Source organism: Danio aesculapii, chromosome 10 (genome assembly GCF_903798145.1).
Source record: "Danio aesculapii chromosome 10, fDanAes4.1, whole genome shotgun sequence".
In the NCBI taxonomy this organism is placed as follows: domain Eukaryota; kingdom Metazoa; phylum Chordata; class Actinopteri; order Cypriniformes; family Danionidae; genus Danio; species Danio aesculapii.
The window spans coordinates 521528-541709 of record NC_079444.1 but is presented as its reverse complement, the minus strand read 5'-3'; the positions used below and the strand labels follow the sequence as shown (position 1 = coordinate 541709).

At 34.5% G+C, this 20182-nt stretch overlaps 1 protein-coding gene across 4 annotated transcripts in view; it reads right to left on the bottom strand.

The window, feature by feature from the left end:
* Positions 1 to 3842: 3842 nt before the first annotated feature.
* The window catches only part of pi4kaa (phosphatidylinositol 4-kinase, catalytic, alpha a), a 56157-nt gene continuing 39817 nt past the window's right edge, over positions 3843 to 20182 (bottom strand). For all 4 annotated transcript variants that reach the window (XM_056466447.1, XM_056466449.1, XM_056466448.1 and 1 more), the window contains exons 40-55: positions 18654 to 18744; positions 18397 to 18564; positions 16086 to 16139; positions 15842 to 15962; positions 14253 to 14382; positions 13686 to 13756; positions 13496 to 13568; positions 13342 to 13412; positions 12587 to 12696; positions 10849 to 10953; positions 10643 to 10768; positions 9731 to 9851; positions 8132 to 8291; positions 7392 to 7481; positions 6347 to 6430; positions 3843 to 4803 (exon numbers count right to left, since the gene is read on the bottom strand). In XM_056466447.1, coding sequence (XP_056322422.1) covers positions 4752 to 4803; positions 6347 to 6430; positions 7392 to 7481; positions 8132 to 8291; positions 9731 to 9851; positions 10643 to 10768; positions 10849 to 10953; positions 12587 to 12696; positions 13342 to 13412; positions 13496 to 13568; positions 13686 to 13756; positions 14253 to 14382; positions 15842 to 15962; positions 16086 to 16139; positions 18397 to 18564; positions 18654 to 18744 — 1627 coding nt within the window. In that variant the 3' untranslated portion in view covers positions 3843 to 4751. The remainder of the gene's footprint in view (positions 4804 to 6346; positions 6431 to 7391; positions 7482 to 8131; positions 8292 to 9730; positions 9852 to 10642; positions 10769 to 10848; positions 10954 to 12586; positions 12697 to 13341; positions 13413 to 13495; positions 13569 to 13685; positions 13757 to 14252; positions 14383 to 15841; positions 15963 to 16085; positions 16140 to 18396; positions 18565 to 18653; positions 18745 to 20182) is intronic.

Here is a 20182-nt window from a genome sequence, read left to right as displayed (position 1 = left end):
AAAGCAGTTCAAATGTCTAAACGTGTGCTTTATTTATTTATCTTGCAGCTAGCTGTCCACAACTCTCACATGGTCACCCACTGAAGCTAAGCAGGGCTGCGCCCGGTCACTACCTAGATTACATGGGAAAGCTAGGTTGCTGCTGGAAGTGGTGTTAGTGATGCCAGCAGGGGGCGCTGCGCTGTGTGGGTCATAACACCCAGTATATTGATGGGGACTCTATACTGCTCAGCGAACGCCGTTTTCCGAATGAGACGTTAAACCCGACCGAACGTTAGTCCCGACTCTATGTGGCCGTTAAAAATCCCAGGATGTCCTTTGGAAAAGAGTAGGGTTTAACCCTGGCATGGTGGCCAAATTTGCCTACTGGCTTCCTAACCATCCCCATGTCATAATTGGCCTCATCACTCAGTCTCCTCTCCACAAATCAGCTGGTGTGCGGTCTGGCGCAATTTGGCTACCGTCGTGCCATCCAGGTGGATGCTGCACACTGGTGGTGGATGAGGAGACCCCCCTTCCCTTCTCCAAAAAAAAAAAACAATGTGTAAAGCGCTTAGATTATCCAGAAAAGTGCTATATAAATGTAGGGAATTATTATTATTTAATATTTTGCATAAATGTTTATGATTTTTTCAGATTTTTATTTTAGATTATTTTTTCTCCCTCTCTATTTGCGATACAACTTCTGTAATTTAAAATCGTTAAATCTCCCTTGTTGCAAAAAGTAATCTCAGTATTGTATTTGTCTGTTGTATTTACATGGGAATTGCCTGTTGTCATTGCAATAAAAATACTACAGTAAGTCTCGAGGAAAAGATAATTAAGTTAGCTTATTCGTTTTTACAAATTTAAGTGGATTGAACATAAAACAATTAAGTTGTCCACGAAAAAACTCACAAATTTGTTTCAGCTTATTTTGAATAAGTGGTTTGAACAAACAGCAAACGTTCTTTTTTGAGTGTGCCTATACGAGAAATAATATAATGTGAGTTTAGTAAATCACCAAACACAACTGCAGAGTTTACATTTTAATAGATCATTTCAGGTCCATTTCTGTTCACAGACACGTTTGATTGTTACACTGACAGCGATGACATTTTAAAAGTGCAATTGCGGACAAACGGCATACAAGTTCGACTTTATTTTAATATAATGAGGTTACGAAACGTTCCCAGATTTCGATTTTTCACAGACAACCGTGAACAGACTTCATGAATGGATTCACACAGAACACAATTCAACACGCGACTTGATTGTCAATGATGCTAACGGCGACGCAAACACCAATGAAATGAATGAAACGTCAACATACGCAGAAATAAAGTGTTTTCTGACATTTTTCTTAATATCACAAATATCAGACGCACATATACACACACAGATGAGTATAGAGTCTATATAGTCTATTGGTATACAGCTAAAATAATCTCTTCGAGTAAATGAAAGTGATTCATAAGACTAAAGCTTTTGTCTCTAATATATATTTGAAATCTGTTCACCGAGTAAAAAATAAAATCAGCTAGGGCAGCATATGAGGAATAGCAACTATACAGCAAATCTCTCGTCGTAAAACCCACCGACGACATGAAAGCAATGTGATAAACGTAATACTCGCAGTTCCCTATTTCCACCACTATGAAATTACATCTTCAGTATTGTTTTTATAATAAAAATACGTGCAAAACATCCACCAGATATTCTGTTAATTATTCAGTAAACTACATTTTCTTATAGAGTTGAAGATCCCTGTTTAGGAGTAAAGACACACACACAACATACGAGTAAATCTCACGAAAACACAGCTAGGTCACATTTCACCCTGCTGATGTCAAAATAATATTCCATTTTTATATTATATTAAATTCAACTCCATAGTTTAATTCTATCTGACATGGAGAAAATAAAGCATGAGATGATTCTGAAAGCAGCCTTCATTTTGTATTATTTGAGTTTTACACCCCTGAACCAACATAATTTACCCTTAAAAATATAAATCTTATTTCCATGACCAATACGATCATTTGGATTACTTTTGTATTATTTGAGCTGAAATATTATAGCTATAATTTAGTATAAGAAAATGAAGCCAGGTTGTAGGAGAGTCTTTACCTCAGGTGAGGAGTTCAAGTATCTTGGGGTTTTGTTTACGAGTGAGGGAAGGATGGATCGTGAGATTGACAGGTGGATCGGTGCAGCGGCAGTAGTAATGCCGTCGATGTACCGGTCTGTAGTGATAAAGGAGCTGAGCTGAAAGGTAAAGATCTCGATTTACCGGTCAATCTACATTCCTACTCTGACCTAAGGTCATGAACTTTAGGTCATGACCAAAAGGATAAGATCTTGGATACAAGCGGCCAAAATGAGTGTCCTTCGCAGGGTAGCAGGGCGCACCCTTATAGATAAGGAGCTCTGTCACCTGACAGTTTGCATATGTGCCTCCCACTTGTTAAGGGTCCAAAAGTAACTGGACAATTGGCTTCTCAGCTGTTCCATGGCCAGATGTGTGTTATTCCCTCATTATCCCAATTACAATGGGCATATAAAAGGTCCAGAGTTCATTTCAAGTGTGCTATTTGCATTTGGAATCAGTTACTGTCAACTCAAGATGAGCTCCAAAGAGCTGTCACTATCAGTGAAGCAAGCCATCATTAGGATGAAAAACAAAACAGTCAACAATCAAGAGAAGACTACACATGAGTGAATACAGAGGGTTCGCCACAAGATGTAAACCATGGTGAGCCTCAAAAACAGGAACCTCTAAAAAAAAAAAAGCCTTCACAGTGCTGAAACAACCTCATATGGACAAATGAGATCAAGATCAACTTGTACCAGAGTATCTGGAAGAGAAGAGTATGGAGAAGGAAAGGAACTGCTCGTGATCCTAAGCAGTGAAGCATGGTGGTAGTAGTGTCATGGTTGTCAATGGAACTGGTTCTCTTGTATTTATTGATGATGTGACTGCGGACAAAAGCAGCAGGATGAATTCTGAGGTGTTTCAGGCAAGATTTTCTGCTCATATTAAGCCAAATGCTTCAGTAGTAATTGGACGGTGCTTCACAGTGCAGATTGAGAATGACCCAAAGCATACTGCAAAAGCAACCAAAAAGCTTTTGAAGGGAAAGAAGAGGATTGTTATGTAATGGCCAAGTCAATCACCTGACCTGAATCCGATTGAGCATACATTTCACTTGCTGAAGACAAAACTGAAGGGAAAATGCCCCAAGAACAAGCAGGAACTGAAGACAGTTGCTGTAGAGGCCTGGTAGAGCACCACCAGGGATGAAACCCAGTGTTTGGTGATGTCTTTGCGTTCCAGACTTCAGGCTGTAATTGACTGCAAATAATTTGCAACCAAGTATTAAAAAGTGAAAGTTTGATTATTATTCTCTCCAATTACATTTGGACTCTTAACAAGTGGGAGGCACACATGCACACTGATGTAATTCCTACAGCGTTCACCTGATTTGGATGTAAACAGCCTCAAATTAAAGCTGACAGTCTTTTTTCTAGTTTCATTTCAAATCGATTGTGTTGGTGTATTCAGCCAGAACTGTTAGAATTGTGTCTATGTCTAAATATTTATGGACCTAACTGTGTGTGTGTGTGTGTGTATATATATATATATATATATATATATATATATATATATATATATATATATATATATATATATATATATATATATATATATATATATATATATATATATATATATATATAATTTTTGTTTAAGGTAAAATGCAGACACCAAAGATTATTCAATTTTTTTACAATAAATATAGTGTAACTATAATATATTTTACATATACATATATAAATCCTTCTATTTTTATTTTCTTCTATTTTTAATCTATTTAATCTAATAAAATAATAACAAATCTTTTTTTAATATTTATTTCTCTTTTATTTTTATTACCTGCATTTTACTTGAAAGAAAAATGATATGGTTGTATATTTTAGCAAATAAAACCTGTTTTAAATCATTCATTCATTGTCCTTCGTCTTATTCTCTATGAGCATTAATAATCATTGTTATTTACAGGATTTTCATTACTCTTCCTACGCTAACTCTCTCCCCACAATTTTCATTAGTGCAATGCATTCAAATGGAGGTCTGTTTTTTCTATTTATTTTTTCCAAATCTCATCAATCTCAATCAGCATTCTGGATGCGAATGTTTCGTTATGTTGTAGTAATAAATGCTGTAGCAGTACAGCAAACACCACCATGTGATTTTGCTTTATTTTATTGAGAAATTGCATTTAAAAACGTGCTTTGCATAACGCTAAAGAAGTATTGCTATAAAACAAAACTAAAATCTCAGTGGTTTTCTTGACAGCTTTCGTGAGATTCACCCGTTGAGTGAACAGTGAACACAGACACAATAATATCTACAAACACTGATGTATTGCATAACACAGAGGTCATTTACTGACAGCACTCAATCTACAGTGCAATCTGTGCCATAGTCTGAGAAATGGCTTCCTGGGTGACGCAACTAACCCCAGTCAAGATTCAAGTAGAGGTAAAGGATGTTTTTATACGCAGGGAATGTCAAAACTCACGCAGAAACCGTGACGGCAGACGCCTTAAAGGGAGAGAAGAGGACAAACATGCAGCCGGTCACTACAGATGCCCTCGCTGACAGGAAGTGACACGCCTGGACGCTGCCATCAGGGCCAATCAGAGCAGGGGAAATATTCAGATCTATAAAGTGCTCATCGTAAAGGATTGAAGAGATGGTTTGAGTCTCAGTATGGGATTTGGTTCTGGTAATATTGCAGCATGTCGTAGGTTTTGCTCCTGTAAAAGAGAAACACAAAAGGCTCATGGTTACACGTTATAATAAGAATCAGACTGTTATGCATAAAAGAAAAAATTCAATACAAATTAAAGAAAGTACAGCTAATAGAGTAATCAACAATGATCAATAAATAAATAATTACATTAAATAACTTTTATACGTTATTTACAATTGGCTGCTTATAAACATTGTAATATAAATATTTGTAATATTCCCTGATAAATAAGGGACTAAGCTGAAGGAAAATTGTATGACATGTAGACATGGTCAAGACGATCTGCTGCAGTTCAAAGCGAGCATCAGAATGGGGAAGAAAGGGGATTTAAGTGACTTTGAACGTGGCATGGTTGTTGGTGCCAGACAGGCTGCTCTGAGTATTTCAGAAACTGCTGATCTACTGGGATTTTCACGCACAACCATCTCTAGGGTTTACAGAGAATGGTCCGACAAAGAGGAAATATCCAGTGAGCGGCAGTTCTGTGGGTGCAAATGCCTTGTTGATGCCAGAGGTCAGAGGAGAATGGCCAGACTGGTTCCAGTTGATAGAAAGGCAACAGTAACTCAAATAAGCACTCGTTACAACCGAGGTCTGCAGAAGAGCATCTCTGAACACACAACACGTCCAACCTTGAGGCGGATGGGCTACAGCAGCAGAAGACCACACCGGGTGCCGCTCCTGTCAGCTAAGAACAGGAAACTGAGGCTACAATTCACACAGGCTCACCAAAACTGGACAATAGAAGATTGGAGAAACGTTGCCTGGTCTGATGAGTCTCCATTTCTGGTGCCAAATTCAGATGGTCGGGTCAGAATTTGGCGTCGACAACATGAAAGCATGGATCCATCCTGCCTTGTATCAGCGGTTCAGGCTGGTGGTGGTGGTGTAATGATGTGGGGGAGATTTTCTTGGCACACTTTGGGCCCATTAGTACCAATTGAGCATCGTGTCAACGCCACAGCCTACCTGAGTATTGTTGCTGACCATGTCCATCCCTTTATGAGCACAGTGTCTCCATCTTCTGATGGCTACTTCCAGCAGGATAACGCACCATGTCATAAAGCGAGAATCATCTCAGACTGGTTTCTTGAACATGACAATGAGTTCACTGTACTCAAATGGCCTCCACAGTCACCAGAGCTCAATCCAATAGAGCACCTTTAGGATGTGTTGGAACAGGGGGATTCGCATCATGGATGTGCAGCCGACAAATCTGCAGCAACTGTGTGATGCTATCATGTCAATATGGAGCAAAATCTCTGAGGAATATTTCCAGTAGCTTGTTGAATCTGTGCCATGAAGGATAAAGGCAGTTCTGAAGGCAAAAGGGGGTGCAACCCAGTACTAGTAAAGTGTACCTAATAGAGTGGCGGTGAGTGTGTATATATGTATATGGAATACATATACATATATACATATGTATATATATGTATATGGAGTTATGTGTTTTTTAGTACCAAAAACAAAGTTGTGTAAACAAACACGCAACACTTTCATGTATATTTATTCTTGGAGCATCACGTGAGAGAATTGTTGTTTGTTACCTGCTACTAAGGAAGCAGCGCTCGATGACTTTAATCATGAAGGCTGCAGCTTCCTTCTCGCTCATGTTTGGGTTGAACCGTTGCCTGCCGAACACAATGAACAACATACAGAAATCAGCAATGGGCACGACCCGTCAGAAACCATCATATTAGCCCCTTTCACACAAACATCAAGAAAAGGTCAACCCCTTCTATGTTTACAAATGCAAGCGCAGCCGTTTAGAGCTCATTTCTGGTTGATGATGTCAGAATTTACCGGTATTTTGGAATGGATGTGTGAATGGTCTATTCCGGAAAAATTACAAAACGTCCGTGCCTGTGTGAACACTTGTTTATGAATTTACCGGTAAAGTCCTTCTGGAAATGTTCAGCATATTAACCAGTATCACTGTGTGAAAGTGTCTATTTACCGATAGAATATTAAAACTCATTTAATGCTAATTTTTGGGACGCTGATTCCAGACACTGACTGTTTTTGTGCTTGAAAATGTAAGATAAAGACGTCTTGTATTATTATTTCACAGCAGCAAAATAACAACACCATTGAGATGTTTTTCAGTGATATTTAAATACAGCTGAAATCACAATTATTAGCCCTTTTTTCTCCAAATATTTCCCAGGAGAAAGTCTGATTTGTTTTATTTCAGCTAGAATAAAAGCAGTTTTTAATTGTTTTAAAATAATTTTAACAATATTAATAGCCATCTTAAGCTGTTTTTTTTGATAGTCTACAGAACAAACCACTGTTATACAATGACTTGCCTAATTACCCTAACTTGACTAAATTAACCTAATTAAGTCTTTAATTAAGCCTTTAAATGTCACTTTAAGGTCAGAAAATGCAAAAAATATGTACATTTGAATACTGGCTGTGTGCTTTTTCTCTTGTTGATGTTGCTGATGTTTTGTGTGAACACACAGTCGCTGATGGCTTTTATTGGTTGCCTGTCCTTGTGTAATATTTTGTATAAACTCTTTTTGTTTACTTTTTTGTTATGATTGGGCCGTGCTTGTCTGTGTTATGATATTATTTCCAGTAACGTACTTGAGGAGTTTGATAGTCTGTCCTCTGAAGCAAGGCAACCCCGTGTCCAGCATCAACGTCACCAATGACACGACAGCATCCATGTACGGCCTGAGAATCATAACATGCATATAAAAACTATTAAAAACCTCTCACAAACCAGCTAATTGCAAAAAAAAGCAACCCTATATCATCTTAAAGGGGACCTATTATGCAAATTTCACCTTTATAAAGGGTTTAAACACAGTTGTGTGGCAGCAGCCTGTGAATATAACCCATATAACCATAAAAATATATTGATTTTATTTTTCATAATCACACTTTGATTGACATTCTTCCTTTATACGTGTCATCAGAGGGGAAAAGCTCCGCCCATTAGTGATGATCTCTCCCTCATTAGCATATGATGTTAGTCTTGTTTTTGTATCTGCCACAATGCTGACACACAGGCATTTGTAGCCCCTCCCTCTTTTGAAAAGAGCACAATCTCATTTGAATTTAAAGCGACAGTCATCAAAACGGTACATTTTGGATCAAAGCCTAAGAGGGTCAATTTCAAAGAGTTATAAAACATTACTAGTGTACTATTCTGAGCTGAAACTTACACATACACACTCTAGGACATCAGAGACTTGTTTTAAATCTTGTTAAAAAAGGCATGATAGGCCCCCTTTAAAACATTCGGGTGGTTTGTAGGGGACAAAGAAAAGTCAAAATCCTTCTGAAACCCTTGTGAAATATTGAAGAGCGACGCATCTCACCTTACAGCCAGGTATCCGCGCACACACATCTCCATGAACCACTTAAAGGGTGTAGCCTCCATCTTGCCCCCCATGATCATCACCATCTCATCGGTCAGCTTAATGTCGGGCTCCCAGCCCAGATTCCCACCCGGAGAACTCTCAAACATGAAGCCGAAGTCTAAGAAAAAAACGCAAGCCCAGAGTCATTTCAACTTCACATAATACATTAATTAAATACAGTTTTAATATAATTTAGAGTTAATTAATTGGAGGAACTGAATAATTAAGAGGGTTATATGATGAAAATGTTCCTTGGTTGATGGACTATAGGATATAGAAATTGAGTAGTTTTCAGTAATTATTATTAGAACTAATAAAATAATAATAGTAATAAAAAAAATTTATAATTAAAAAATAATAATAATAGTAATAATAATAATAATAAAATAAAATAATAAAAACATAAATGTTGCATTAATTTAATAGGTTGATTTAAAACTAAAACTACAAAATAGTAATATATAAAATCCAAAACAGAATTAAACTATACAAAAAAAATAGTAATAATAAAAAAAAATTTTTTTAACTAAATTTAAAATGAAAAGGTTAATAAAACAAAATAATAATAAAACAAAGGATAAATAAATACTAAAATAACTCAAATAAACTAAACTAAATATAAACTATAAACTAAAATAGCACTGATGTTTAGGCAACCATGGGTCATTCAAAATAAAATAAAATAAAATAAAGAAGAATAAAAAAAAACAAGAACAATAAAACAAAATAAAGAAAAAGTAAAAAAAATAAATTTAATTACAAAATATAAATAATTGAAATCTAAAACTCAATTAAAACTATACAAACAAATAAAAAATACACATTTTTAAACTAAATTTAATATGAAAAACAATAATGTAAAAAATGGTTAGCCGACCATGGGTTGTTCGAAATAAAATAAAATATACAATAAAACAAAGCAAAGTTAAATCAAACAAAACAAAACACAATTAAACAAAACAAAATAAATAAATAAAATGTTGCATTAGAAAATGAAATAGGTTTAAGTTTAAAAAAATTACAAAATAGAAATAAATAAAATCCAAAACTTATTACAAATATAATTACAAAATTTATAATAATAAAAAATACACATTTTTAAACTAAATTCATAATGAAAATCAATAAAGTAAAAATTAAAGCCATTTCCAAACATTAAGAAAACAAAACAACATTAAAACAACAACAAACTAAATAAAAAAATTTTAAAAATGCAATTAAAAAATTTAAATAAAACTGAATAAAATGCAACAAAACAAATAAAATAAAAAATAGATAAAACTAAATACAACAAAACAAATAAAATAAAATACAACAAAATAAAATACAACAAAACACATTACAAAAAAATAACAAAAAAATAAAATGAAAAAACACAACAAATTACATTAGAAAAAGATCAAATAAAATAAAAGCACTTACAATAAAATAAAATGAAATAAAATTAGAAAAACAAAACAAAACCATGACTAGCATTTTATTAGGTGGACCACATAAAAGTGCTACATAATAATAAATCTTTTTAAACTCAAAGTTGTCTGCTTTGATCAGACTGACCAATGTGAATGAGATGGCCTTTGCTGTCCAGCATGATGTTGCCGTTGTGTCGGTCTTTGATTTGTAACAGGAAGAGCAGCAGACTGTAAGCGGCCATACTGCGAATGAAGTTATACCGAGCCTAGAAAAGAGCAAAAAAAGATAAATGTTGAGATAAGACCCGCATAAACAATTCAGTCCATAAACACCAAAACAGGAATACATCAATATATGAATCTGTTCAATTAGTAATGTCATGCTGCAGTCCAAGACGGGTTCCTCACTGAAGCTGTGCAGGGCTGAGTCTGGTCAGTGTCTGGATGGGAGACCACATGGGAAAACTCGATTGCTATTGGCAGTGGTGTTAGTGAGGCCAGCAGGGGGCGCTCACACAGTCTGTCTGAGTCCTAATGCCCCAGAATAGTGAAGGGGACACTATACTGTCAGTGAGCACCATCTTGGATGAGACCGAGGTCCTGACTCTGTAGTCATTAAAAATCTCATGACACTTCTTGTAAAGAGTAGGGGTGTAACCCCGGTGTCCTGGCCAAATTTCCTTCATCGGCCCTTACCCATTATGGCCTCCCAATCATCCCCATCCACACCCATTATAGCCTCCCAATCATCCCCATCAACAAATTTCTAAACTTATTCTAGCCAAAATTAAACAAACAAGTAAGACTTTCTCCAGAAGAAAAAATATTACAGGAAATACTGTGAAAAATTCCTTGCTCTGTTAAACATTGTTTGGGAATTATTTGAAAAACAATAAAAGATTCACACGAGGACTATATATTTTAAACATTTTTAATGTAAACAGGTAAATCACAGGTAATTAGTTACTTTTATAACGATGTAATTCAGTTGCTAACTCAGTTAGTATTTGTGCGCAGTAGTAATTAGACATGATTCTGGTCATTAAATGTGTGTAACCTTCTGGAAGGCCAACGTGGACTCGTCGCCATATTGGTTCCTGAAATAGTCGTACATGCCGAAGTCAGTCTGCCGGCCGAGCTGATCCCGGGATTTACAGTCCGGAATACATTCAATCACACCACACTAAAAAAAACAGATAGGGCATTCAGATAAGCAGAACTGTGGGGTTACAAACATAAAGAGGAAACCGAATATTCACTCACTCCTGGAGCTGTGGCCACAACCCGGTACGGGAACACAAACAGATCCAAACCCACCAGCTGAAAGATGTTCTTGAACAGGCCAATGATCTGAAGCGCGAGCATGTCCTGGTACAACACAAACTAAATTATTAAATCAACTTACTGATGAATATTCATTTAAAAGGTCAGATTTCATATAAGCAAAATCTATAATACTTACACATTCATTTCAAATTCATCATGATAATTCAATACATTTTGGGTCAGATTCTCCTTATTGTACTATATCCAGATATTTGTTTACACTCACTGGCCACTTTATTAGGTACACCTTACTAGTACTGGGTTGGACCCCTTTTGCCTTCAGAACTGCCTTTATTCTTCGTGGCACAGATTCAACAAGGTACTGGAAATATTTTTCAGAGATTTTGCTCCATATTTACATGATAGCATCACACAGTTGCTGCAGATTTGTCGGCTGCACATCCATGATGCCAATCTGCCGTTCCACCACATCCCAAAGGTGCTCTATTGGATTGAGCTCTTGTGACTGTGGAGGCCATTTGAGTACAGTGAACTCATTGTCATGTTCAAGAAACCAGTCTGAGATGATTCGCGCTTTATGACATGGTGCATAATGCTGCTGCAAGTAACCATACGGAAGATGGGTACACTGTGGTCATAATGGGATGGAGATGGTCAGCAACAATACTCAGGTAGGCTGTGGCGTTGACACGATGCTCAATTGGTACTAATGGACCCAAAGTGTGCCAAGAAAATATCCCCCACACCATTACACCACCACCACCAGCCTGAACCGCTGATACAAGGCAGGATGGATCCATGCTTTCATGCTGTTGAGGCCAAATTCTGACCCGACCATCCGAATGTGTCAGCAGAAATGGAGCCTCATCAGACCAGGCAACGTTTCTCCAATCTTCTATTGTCCAGTTTTGGTGAGCCTGTGTGAATTGTAGCCTCAGTTTCCTGTTCTTAGCTGACAGGAGCGGCACCCGGTGTGGTCTTCTGCTGCTGTAGCCCATCTGCCTCAAGGTTGGACGTGTTGTGTGTTCAGAGATGCTCTTCTGCAGACCTCGGTTGTAACGAGTGCTTATTTGAGTTACGGTTGTCTTTCTATCAGCTGGAACCAGTCTGGCCATTCTCCTCTGGCATCAACAAGGCATTTGTGCCCACAGAACTGCCGCTCACTGGATATTTCCTCTTTGTCGGACCATTCTCTGTAAACCCTAGAGATGGTTGTGCGTGAAAATCCCAGTAGATCAGCAGTTTCTGAATACTCAGACCAGCCCGTCTGACACCAACAAACATGCCACGTTCAAAGTCACTTAAATCCCCTTTCTTCCCCATTCTGATGCTCAGTTTGACCTGCAGCAGATCATCTTGACCATGTCTACATGCCTAAATGCATTGAGTTGCTGCCATGTGATTGGCTGATTAGAAATTTGTGTTAGCGAGTAGTAGGACAGGTGTACCTAATAAAGTGGCCGGTGAGTGTCAACTTGCATCCGATGAACACTTTTAACATTATATTTACAACTGTATATTTACTATCATTTTTGGCATTATAATTATGACATTTTATTCGATTTCTTGGCGAAAAATGTGTTGTGAAAAGAAAACAGTAATTGGTTCTTAGAATAAACAACAAAAATTGTGAGGGTTTCATGTGGTTTTCCTATTTACATTACATAATAGTTTTTAATAACTGAATGAATCTGGATATTCCTATAAGACTGACCTGTCTGCAATCATCGCCCACTTTAAAGATGGCTGCCTGCCAGCAGACCCTTTGAGCCATCAGTGAGCTCTCATCTCCTTCATCCTGAGAGTCTGACGGACAGCGCAGACCTGCGCACACACACAAAGAGACCACTTAGGAGAACACACAAAACTTAAATAAATCAATCCCTCAATTCTCACATTCCCTGGATGTCATTCATATACTATATACAGTTGAATCAGAATTACGCACCTCCAGTATATTTTTCTCCCAACTTCTGTTCAAAGGAAAGAGGATTTTTTAACACACTTCTAAACATAATAGTTTTCATAATTAATAACTGATTTCTTTTATCTTTGCCATGATGACAGTACATAATATTTGACTATATGTATTTCAAGATAGCTAGTATTCTGCTGAAAGTGACATTTAAAGGCTTAACTAGGTTAATTAGGCAGGTTAGGGTAATTAGGCAAGTCATTGTGTATTGATGGTTTGTTCTGTAGTCATCGGAAAACAAATATTGCTTAAGGAGGCTAATAATATTGACCTTGAAATGTTTTTAAAAAATTAAAAACTGCTTTTATTCTAGCTGATATAAAACAAATGAGACTTTCTCCAGAAGAAAAAATATAATAGGAAATACTGTGAAAATTACCTTGCTCTGGTAAACATCATTTGGGAAATATTGGAAAAAGAAAATTCACAGGAGGGCGAATAATTCTGACTTAATTCTGTAGGTAATGGCATATGAACTGTCATGTGAGACTCACCCTCTTTTTCAAGCTCACTAACGCCACACCTCTTAACTTTGAATTTGGCCAGATAAGGGGCTTTGGCAGCGCTGTGAAGACAAAACAAATGTTACTGAGCTTATAAAGCAGCAGAGAAATCCAAAAGTTGATCGCGTGAGAAGAACGGTGATACCTCTGCATGGGCGTTCCTGACTTGTAGTCGATATCGAGGACGATTGCTTCTGGATTGCTTGGCAGATAACATCCTGATTACAGAAGTAGGAAACACAGATTCAAATAAACGACACAAACATCCAGGTCCCATTTTTAAAGCTCAATTACACAAACTATTGAGATTTCTCTTGAAATGAGTGATTGCAGACCTGGCTGAACTTTGATTTCTGACAGCGCCTTCAGACACGCTCTCTTCCTCTCGTCTCCTTTGGGAACAGGCCTGGAAAACACAAACAGCACGCTTAGACCTTTTTAAGGCCATTAAATTTTAGGCTTATATAGGGCTAAAACCTAAGGATTTCTCTCATGGTGCAGCAGAAAATAATAATAATTTACTTGCCTCATCAAGAAGGGCATTATAATTAGTTATTTCTTTGCCTTTCTAATTTCTAAATAATTTCTAAATAATCTGTCAAATCAAGCAGACCCAACATAACTTAACTCATAACAAAACTCTTTAAAACTTTAATAAACTAAAGGCCTGCACAACACACTGTTATAATATTAGTAATGAATGTAGATTTGCTTAAAGTTGTATTGAGATGTATTGTTGGTGATTGGATGTGTATTGAATCGATTGGGTAGCTTTCTAGAAAGGTTAGCTTGCTAATATAAACAATGATCATTTATACTGATATAAATATGACCAATACTCTACTGGTTATAATGACTGGTTTTCTCCTAGATTAAATCAATTTACTTTAAGCAAAACATACTTGATGATGGCGGAGACATTGGTGATCTTGTTGAAGAAGTCAAACTCGCGCTGATAGAAGTCTTTAGCCGGACCTGATAGAGAGCGCGTGATCTCTTCCACCATCTGCTCCAGAAGTTCACCGATGTCCGCTGCACCACACCCCAATATGAATGTGTTAGAAATATTAAAATGGTATCAAAAATTATACAAACTGTCTAAATGGTGTACACAGGAAACACTTATTTTTCATTGATATTTTCTAACCAACAGGCCTATTTTTACTTCTTTTTTTTTTTTTACACACACACAAATATACAGCTGAATTAATGAAGTCAACTGAATTATTAGCCCCCCCGTTTACTTTTTTTTCCCAATTTTGGTGTAACAGAAAGCAGATTTTTATCAACACATTTCTAATCATAATAGTTTTATTAACTCATCTCTAATAACTGATTTATTTTCTCTTTGTCATGATGACAGTAAATAATATTAGACTAGATATTCTTCAAGACATTTCTATACAGCTTAAAGTGACATTTAAAGGCTTAACTAGGTTAACTAGGTAGGCAAGTTTTTGTATAATGATGGTTTATTCTGTAGGCTATCTAAAAAAGTTTAAAAGGGCTAATAATTTTGACCTTAAAATGGTGTTTAAGAAAAATAAAAAACTGCTTTTATTTTAGCCAAAACAAAACAAATAAGACTTTCTCCAGAAGAAAAAATATTATCAGACATACTGTGAAAATTTCATTGCTCTGTTAAACATCATTTGGGAAATATTTAAAAAAGACAAAAAATTCAAAGAGGGCTAATAATTCTGACTTCAACTGTATATATATATATATATATATATATATATATATATATATATATATATATATATATATATATATATATATATATATATATATATATATACATATATATACATACATACATATACACATACATACATATACACACGCATATATATATATATGTGCAAGAGTGTGTGGGTGTTTCCCAGTGTTGATTTAAAATGATTTAAAATGAGACTAAATATTTATTTAAATAAGCTAAACTTCTAAAAATCTAAATGTGTCTTGTTTTGTTCATATTTTAATTCCCCCTTGAGCAGGATTTTTAATATCTCAGTAATTTGTAACTGTACAAGTCAAGCTAATGTTTAAAAAAAACTTATATAATAAGATTATATTAATAAAATTAATTAAAATTAAACAAAGCTTATTTTAATACAATTATTTTGCTTTAAAAATGTTGGATTGCAGCTGGAAGGGCATCCGCTGTGTAAAACATATGCTGGATAAATTGACGGTTCATTCCTCTGTGGCGTTCCCAGATTAATAAAGGGACTAAGCCGAAAAGAAAATGAATGAACCCTTTAGATAGGCCTGTGCAAAATAGTTTCTGGCTTTTTATGAAGCTCTGTGGAGTAAAAACAGCAGATTATAGTGTGTGTGTGTGTGTGTGTGTGTGTACATAAAAACACTTACTATGTTTACTATGTTTTGAGAGCTGAGCTGCTTATTTCGTTTTTTGGGATGAAATGCTGGACTAATCTGACCGAAAACGCAGAGTACCCAAACCCATTCAGAATGGAGTACGTACGGTCTTTCTGGTGTCCCTCTTCATCCAGAAAGATGTTGGTCTTCATGTTCCATATGAACTGATGTGCGAGGAGCTGCGACTTCTGCGCGGCCCACAGGATGTACTCGCGCACGTAACCCATCTGCAAAAAGCCCAAGACAGATGTTAATAACAGCCCAGGGGCGCAAGAGTCACATCAAAACCAACGCTTTGTGAAGAAAAGGGAGAGGTAGTTCAGGAGAGGTCGGAGGTCAGTCCTTCTCACCTTGTCGTAGCGCAGCGCCTGAACGATTTGAGGAATGTAAAACAAAATGGCATCCTGTAAGAGAAAAGCAAGTTGTAAATCAGTCAAACATAAAGGAGAAAACTCCAACCTGTACCTCACATGAGGACGACAACATGAGGAGCACTTTTATAAACTGTTTGAGGTGTTTAACGCAGGAACATTTATCGAAACGTCTACTTTTGAGTGGAGTGTTTGTCAGTTTCAAAAGTGTCTAGTCTAGTCATGTCAGTGGAAACTGTTGCTAAACCACAAAAGCTGACAAATATTTGACATCAAGTTAAATGCTTCAATGCTTCAGGGGAACTCAGTGTGGATTAAAATGATTTAAAATGAGACTAAATATTTATTAAAATAAGCTAAACTTCTAAAAATCTAAATGTGTCTTGTTTTGTTCATATTTTAATTCCCCCTTGAGCAGGATTTTTAATATCTCAGTAATTTGTAACTGTACAAGTCAAGCTAATGTTTAAAAAAAAAGCTATATAATAAGATTATATTAATAAAATTAATTAAAATTAAACAAAGCTTATTTTAATAAAATAATTTTGCTTTAAAAATAAAGAATATATTTGTTTTGTGGACTTAAAAAACCCCTAATGATATTATTCATTCATTTTCCTTCGGCTAAGTCCATTTATTCATCAGGGGTCGCCACAGCGGAATGAACCGCCAACTTATTCAGCATATGCTTTACACAGCGGATGCCCTTCCAGCTGCAATCCAGTACTGGGAAACATCCATACACACTTATTCACAAACACACGTTAATTTAGTTTATTCAATTCATCGATAGCGCATGTGTTTGGACTGTGGGGGAAACCGGAGCACTCGGAGGAAACTCACGCCAACACAGGGAGAACATGCCAAATCCCTACACAGAAATGCCAACTGACTAAGCCAGGGCTCTAACCAGCAACCTTCTTGTGAGCCAACAGTGCTGACCACTGAGTCACCCCCAATAATAATTTTGTTTATAATCTATTCAATAAACATAATTTCTCTAAATTAATTCTCTAAAATACTTTAATTGGAAGAAATGGAAATTACTACAAAAAATAAAAAATAATAAATATATATATATATATATATATATTTTTTTTTTTCATTCATTTGTAAATATTTATATCTTTTTCCATCATATATAAAATGTATTTATGTACTTATTTATTTATTAAATATTAAATTAAATATAAACAATGTACAGAATAAATATAAATACCAATATTTAAGTAACTTATTAAATCAAATAAAATTATTTATGTTTAAATGCATTTAAATTGCAGCACCGGGTATATATACTTTCTTTAATAGAAAGTGTTCAAACCAAAAAAGCTAAAAATGTTAATGTAAACACAATTAGATGTTTATTGCTTTTATTCTAGCCAAAATAAAACTAATCTGGACATTCTACAGAAGAAAAAATATTATCAGACATACTGTGAAAATGTCCTTGCTCTGTTTAACATCATCTGCTAAATATTTTAAATAGAATAAAATTCAAAAGTACTTATGCAATAAACATTAAATTAAATATAAACAATTTACAGAATGAATATAAATACCTATGTTTAAGTGATTAAATCAATAAATATTTATCTTTATATGTCTAATTTAATGCATTTAAATTGCACCCCCAAGTATATATACTTTCTTTGAATAGAAAGTGTTCTTACTGTAAAAGTTAAAAATGTTAATGTAAATAAAATTAGATTTTTAAAATAAAGATTACATTTGTTTTCTGTACTTTAAAAAAAAACAACAATAATAATAAGTTTATAATATTCTATTTAATATATTTTTCCTTTAATTTTCTGAAATACTATAATTGGGTAGAAATAGAAATTTCTACTTAAAAAAGCTTAAGCAAATTATTATAAATACAATGTATTTATTAATTATTAATACATTTATTTATTAATATAAATAAAACATATTTAGATTTTTTTTATATATATTTATTTATTTGTAAATATTTTTCATCATATATATGACATGTATTTACATACTTATTTATTCCTTTGTTAAATATTAAATGAAATATAAACCATTTCTATAATGAACATAAGTACTTATATTTAAATAACTGATTTAATCATATAATATTATTTATTTGAATACATAATTAAATGCTCCAAGTATACAGATATGCAGTTTTTTTTTTTAAATAGCCAGCAGAAGAACTACAAACATCTTCAAATATCATCTGACAATAGGAACCTTCAGAGCCACAAGCATAGAGACCTGTTGGCATAAAAGATCAAGTCTAGAGCGCCGCCCTACTGGTACGTACAGGAGGAAAAGAGCGAAGGACTTTGACTCCATACTGAGCAGTGAGCGGATGAGGAGGATACATGCTGGAGAAATACGACAGTCCGGTTGGAGGATCTGCAGGAGCCCAGCACAAGATGTGGCTCAGCTCTGGAGAATCCGCATCAATGGTGTGCCACGTCACCAGGAACTATGGATAAAGCACATAAAGGAGCACTGGAGTGTGATTCCTAACATGCTGTGGTCGTACTTAGTTTGTGGTTGAGCAGCATCTCTAACCTTAACTGCCTCTGGCACATCGCTGACAGCACCAGGATCCAGCCGAACCAGACGGGTCACTTCTGCCACAATGGCGTCTGCATTTTTGAACCTACAAAACATGTCATAAGGTCCCACACACACACACACACACACACACACACACACACACACACACACACACACACACACACACACAGAGATGAAAAAACATGAGCTCTTTTCCCAAAATGCTTTTGCTGCTTGGACTAAATCAAATATTGTGATCCTCTAATGAACAAATATATATATTTTTTTGTTTGTTTGTTAACCTACTGTAGTGCATTCTGGGATTGCATTCTTCAGAAATGACACATGAAAGAACAAATACTTAAAAAAAAGAAAATGTTTCATCGCATTGTGACTTTTAATGACATTTAAATTCTCAAATTATAATGTTTTTTTGCCCAGTTTGTGGGTAATTATATTAGACTTTAATGACCAGATAATAAAATAAAATAAAATACAATACAATAAAACAAAATAAATTAAAATAAAATAAAATAAAACAAAATAAATTAAAATAAAATAAAATAAAATAAACCAAATTAAATTAAAATAAAACAAAATTAAATAAAATTTAAAAATTAAATAACAAAATAAAATAAAATAAAATAAAATAAAACAAATTAAAATAAAATAAAATAAAATAAAACAAAATCAAATTAAATAAAAATTTAAAATTAAATAAAAAAATAAAATAAAATAAAATAAAATAAAATAAAACAAAACAAAATATTTTCCTTAAACATTAAACAACTATTTTTATAGTTGATGACAAAGATTTTGTCACAATGAAGATTACAAGAAAAAGGATACATACTGAAAAAACAACTGCAAAATAAAATAAAATAAAATAAAATAAAATAAAGTGACGTTTTTCCACACATTAAACAAAACAAATTGTTTTTGAAAGGTTCTGCAAAACTGCATAATTATAAAAAACGTCATTAGAAGATTGCAAATTCCCATGTTTTGAGGTTTTATTCATAACTCTTACTCTACTTCTATTGATGATTTGATTTATTCACAAAATTGTCAATAATAAAATATATAATAAAATACCCCCCATCCCCCCCACACACACATTAAATGAAAAGTTTTGTTTTTGGAAGGTTTGGGAAATATGCATAATTATCTTTTTTTTTTTTAATTAATCACAGAAAAATAGCATTTGTTAAAACAAAACAATTTAGAAGGTAGTAAATGATCATGTTTTGAGGTTTTATTTATAATTCTTATTCCTATTAAAGCTTCATTGAGGATTTCCCCCCTCAGTTTGTGAGTAATTCTGATTAGATTTTAATGAACAGATAAATAAAATAAAACCATGTTTTTTCCCCTATATTAAATGACAAGTTTTGTTTTTGGAAATATGCATAATTCTAATTGCAAAAAATGTCATTACAAAAAAATGGCTGAAAAATAAACAGCATTTGTTAAAATTAAACCATTTAATAGGTAGTAAATGACCAGGTTTTGAGGTTTTATTCATAATTCTTCTTATTATT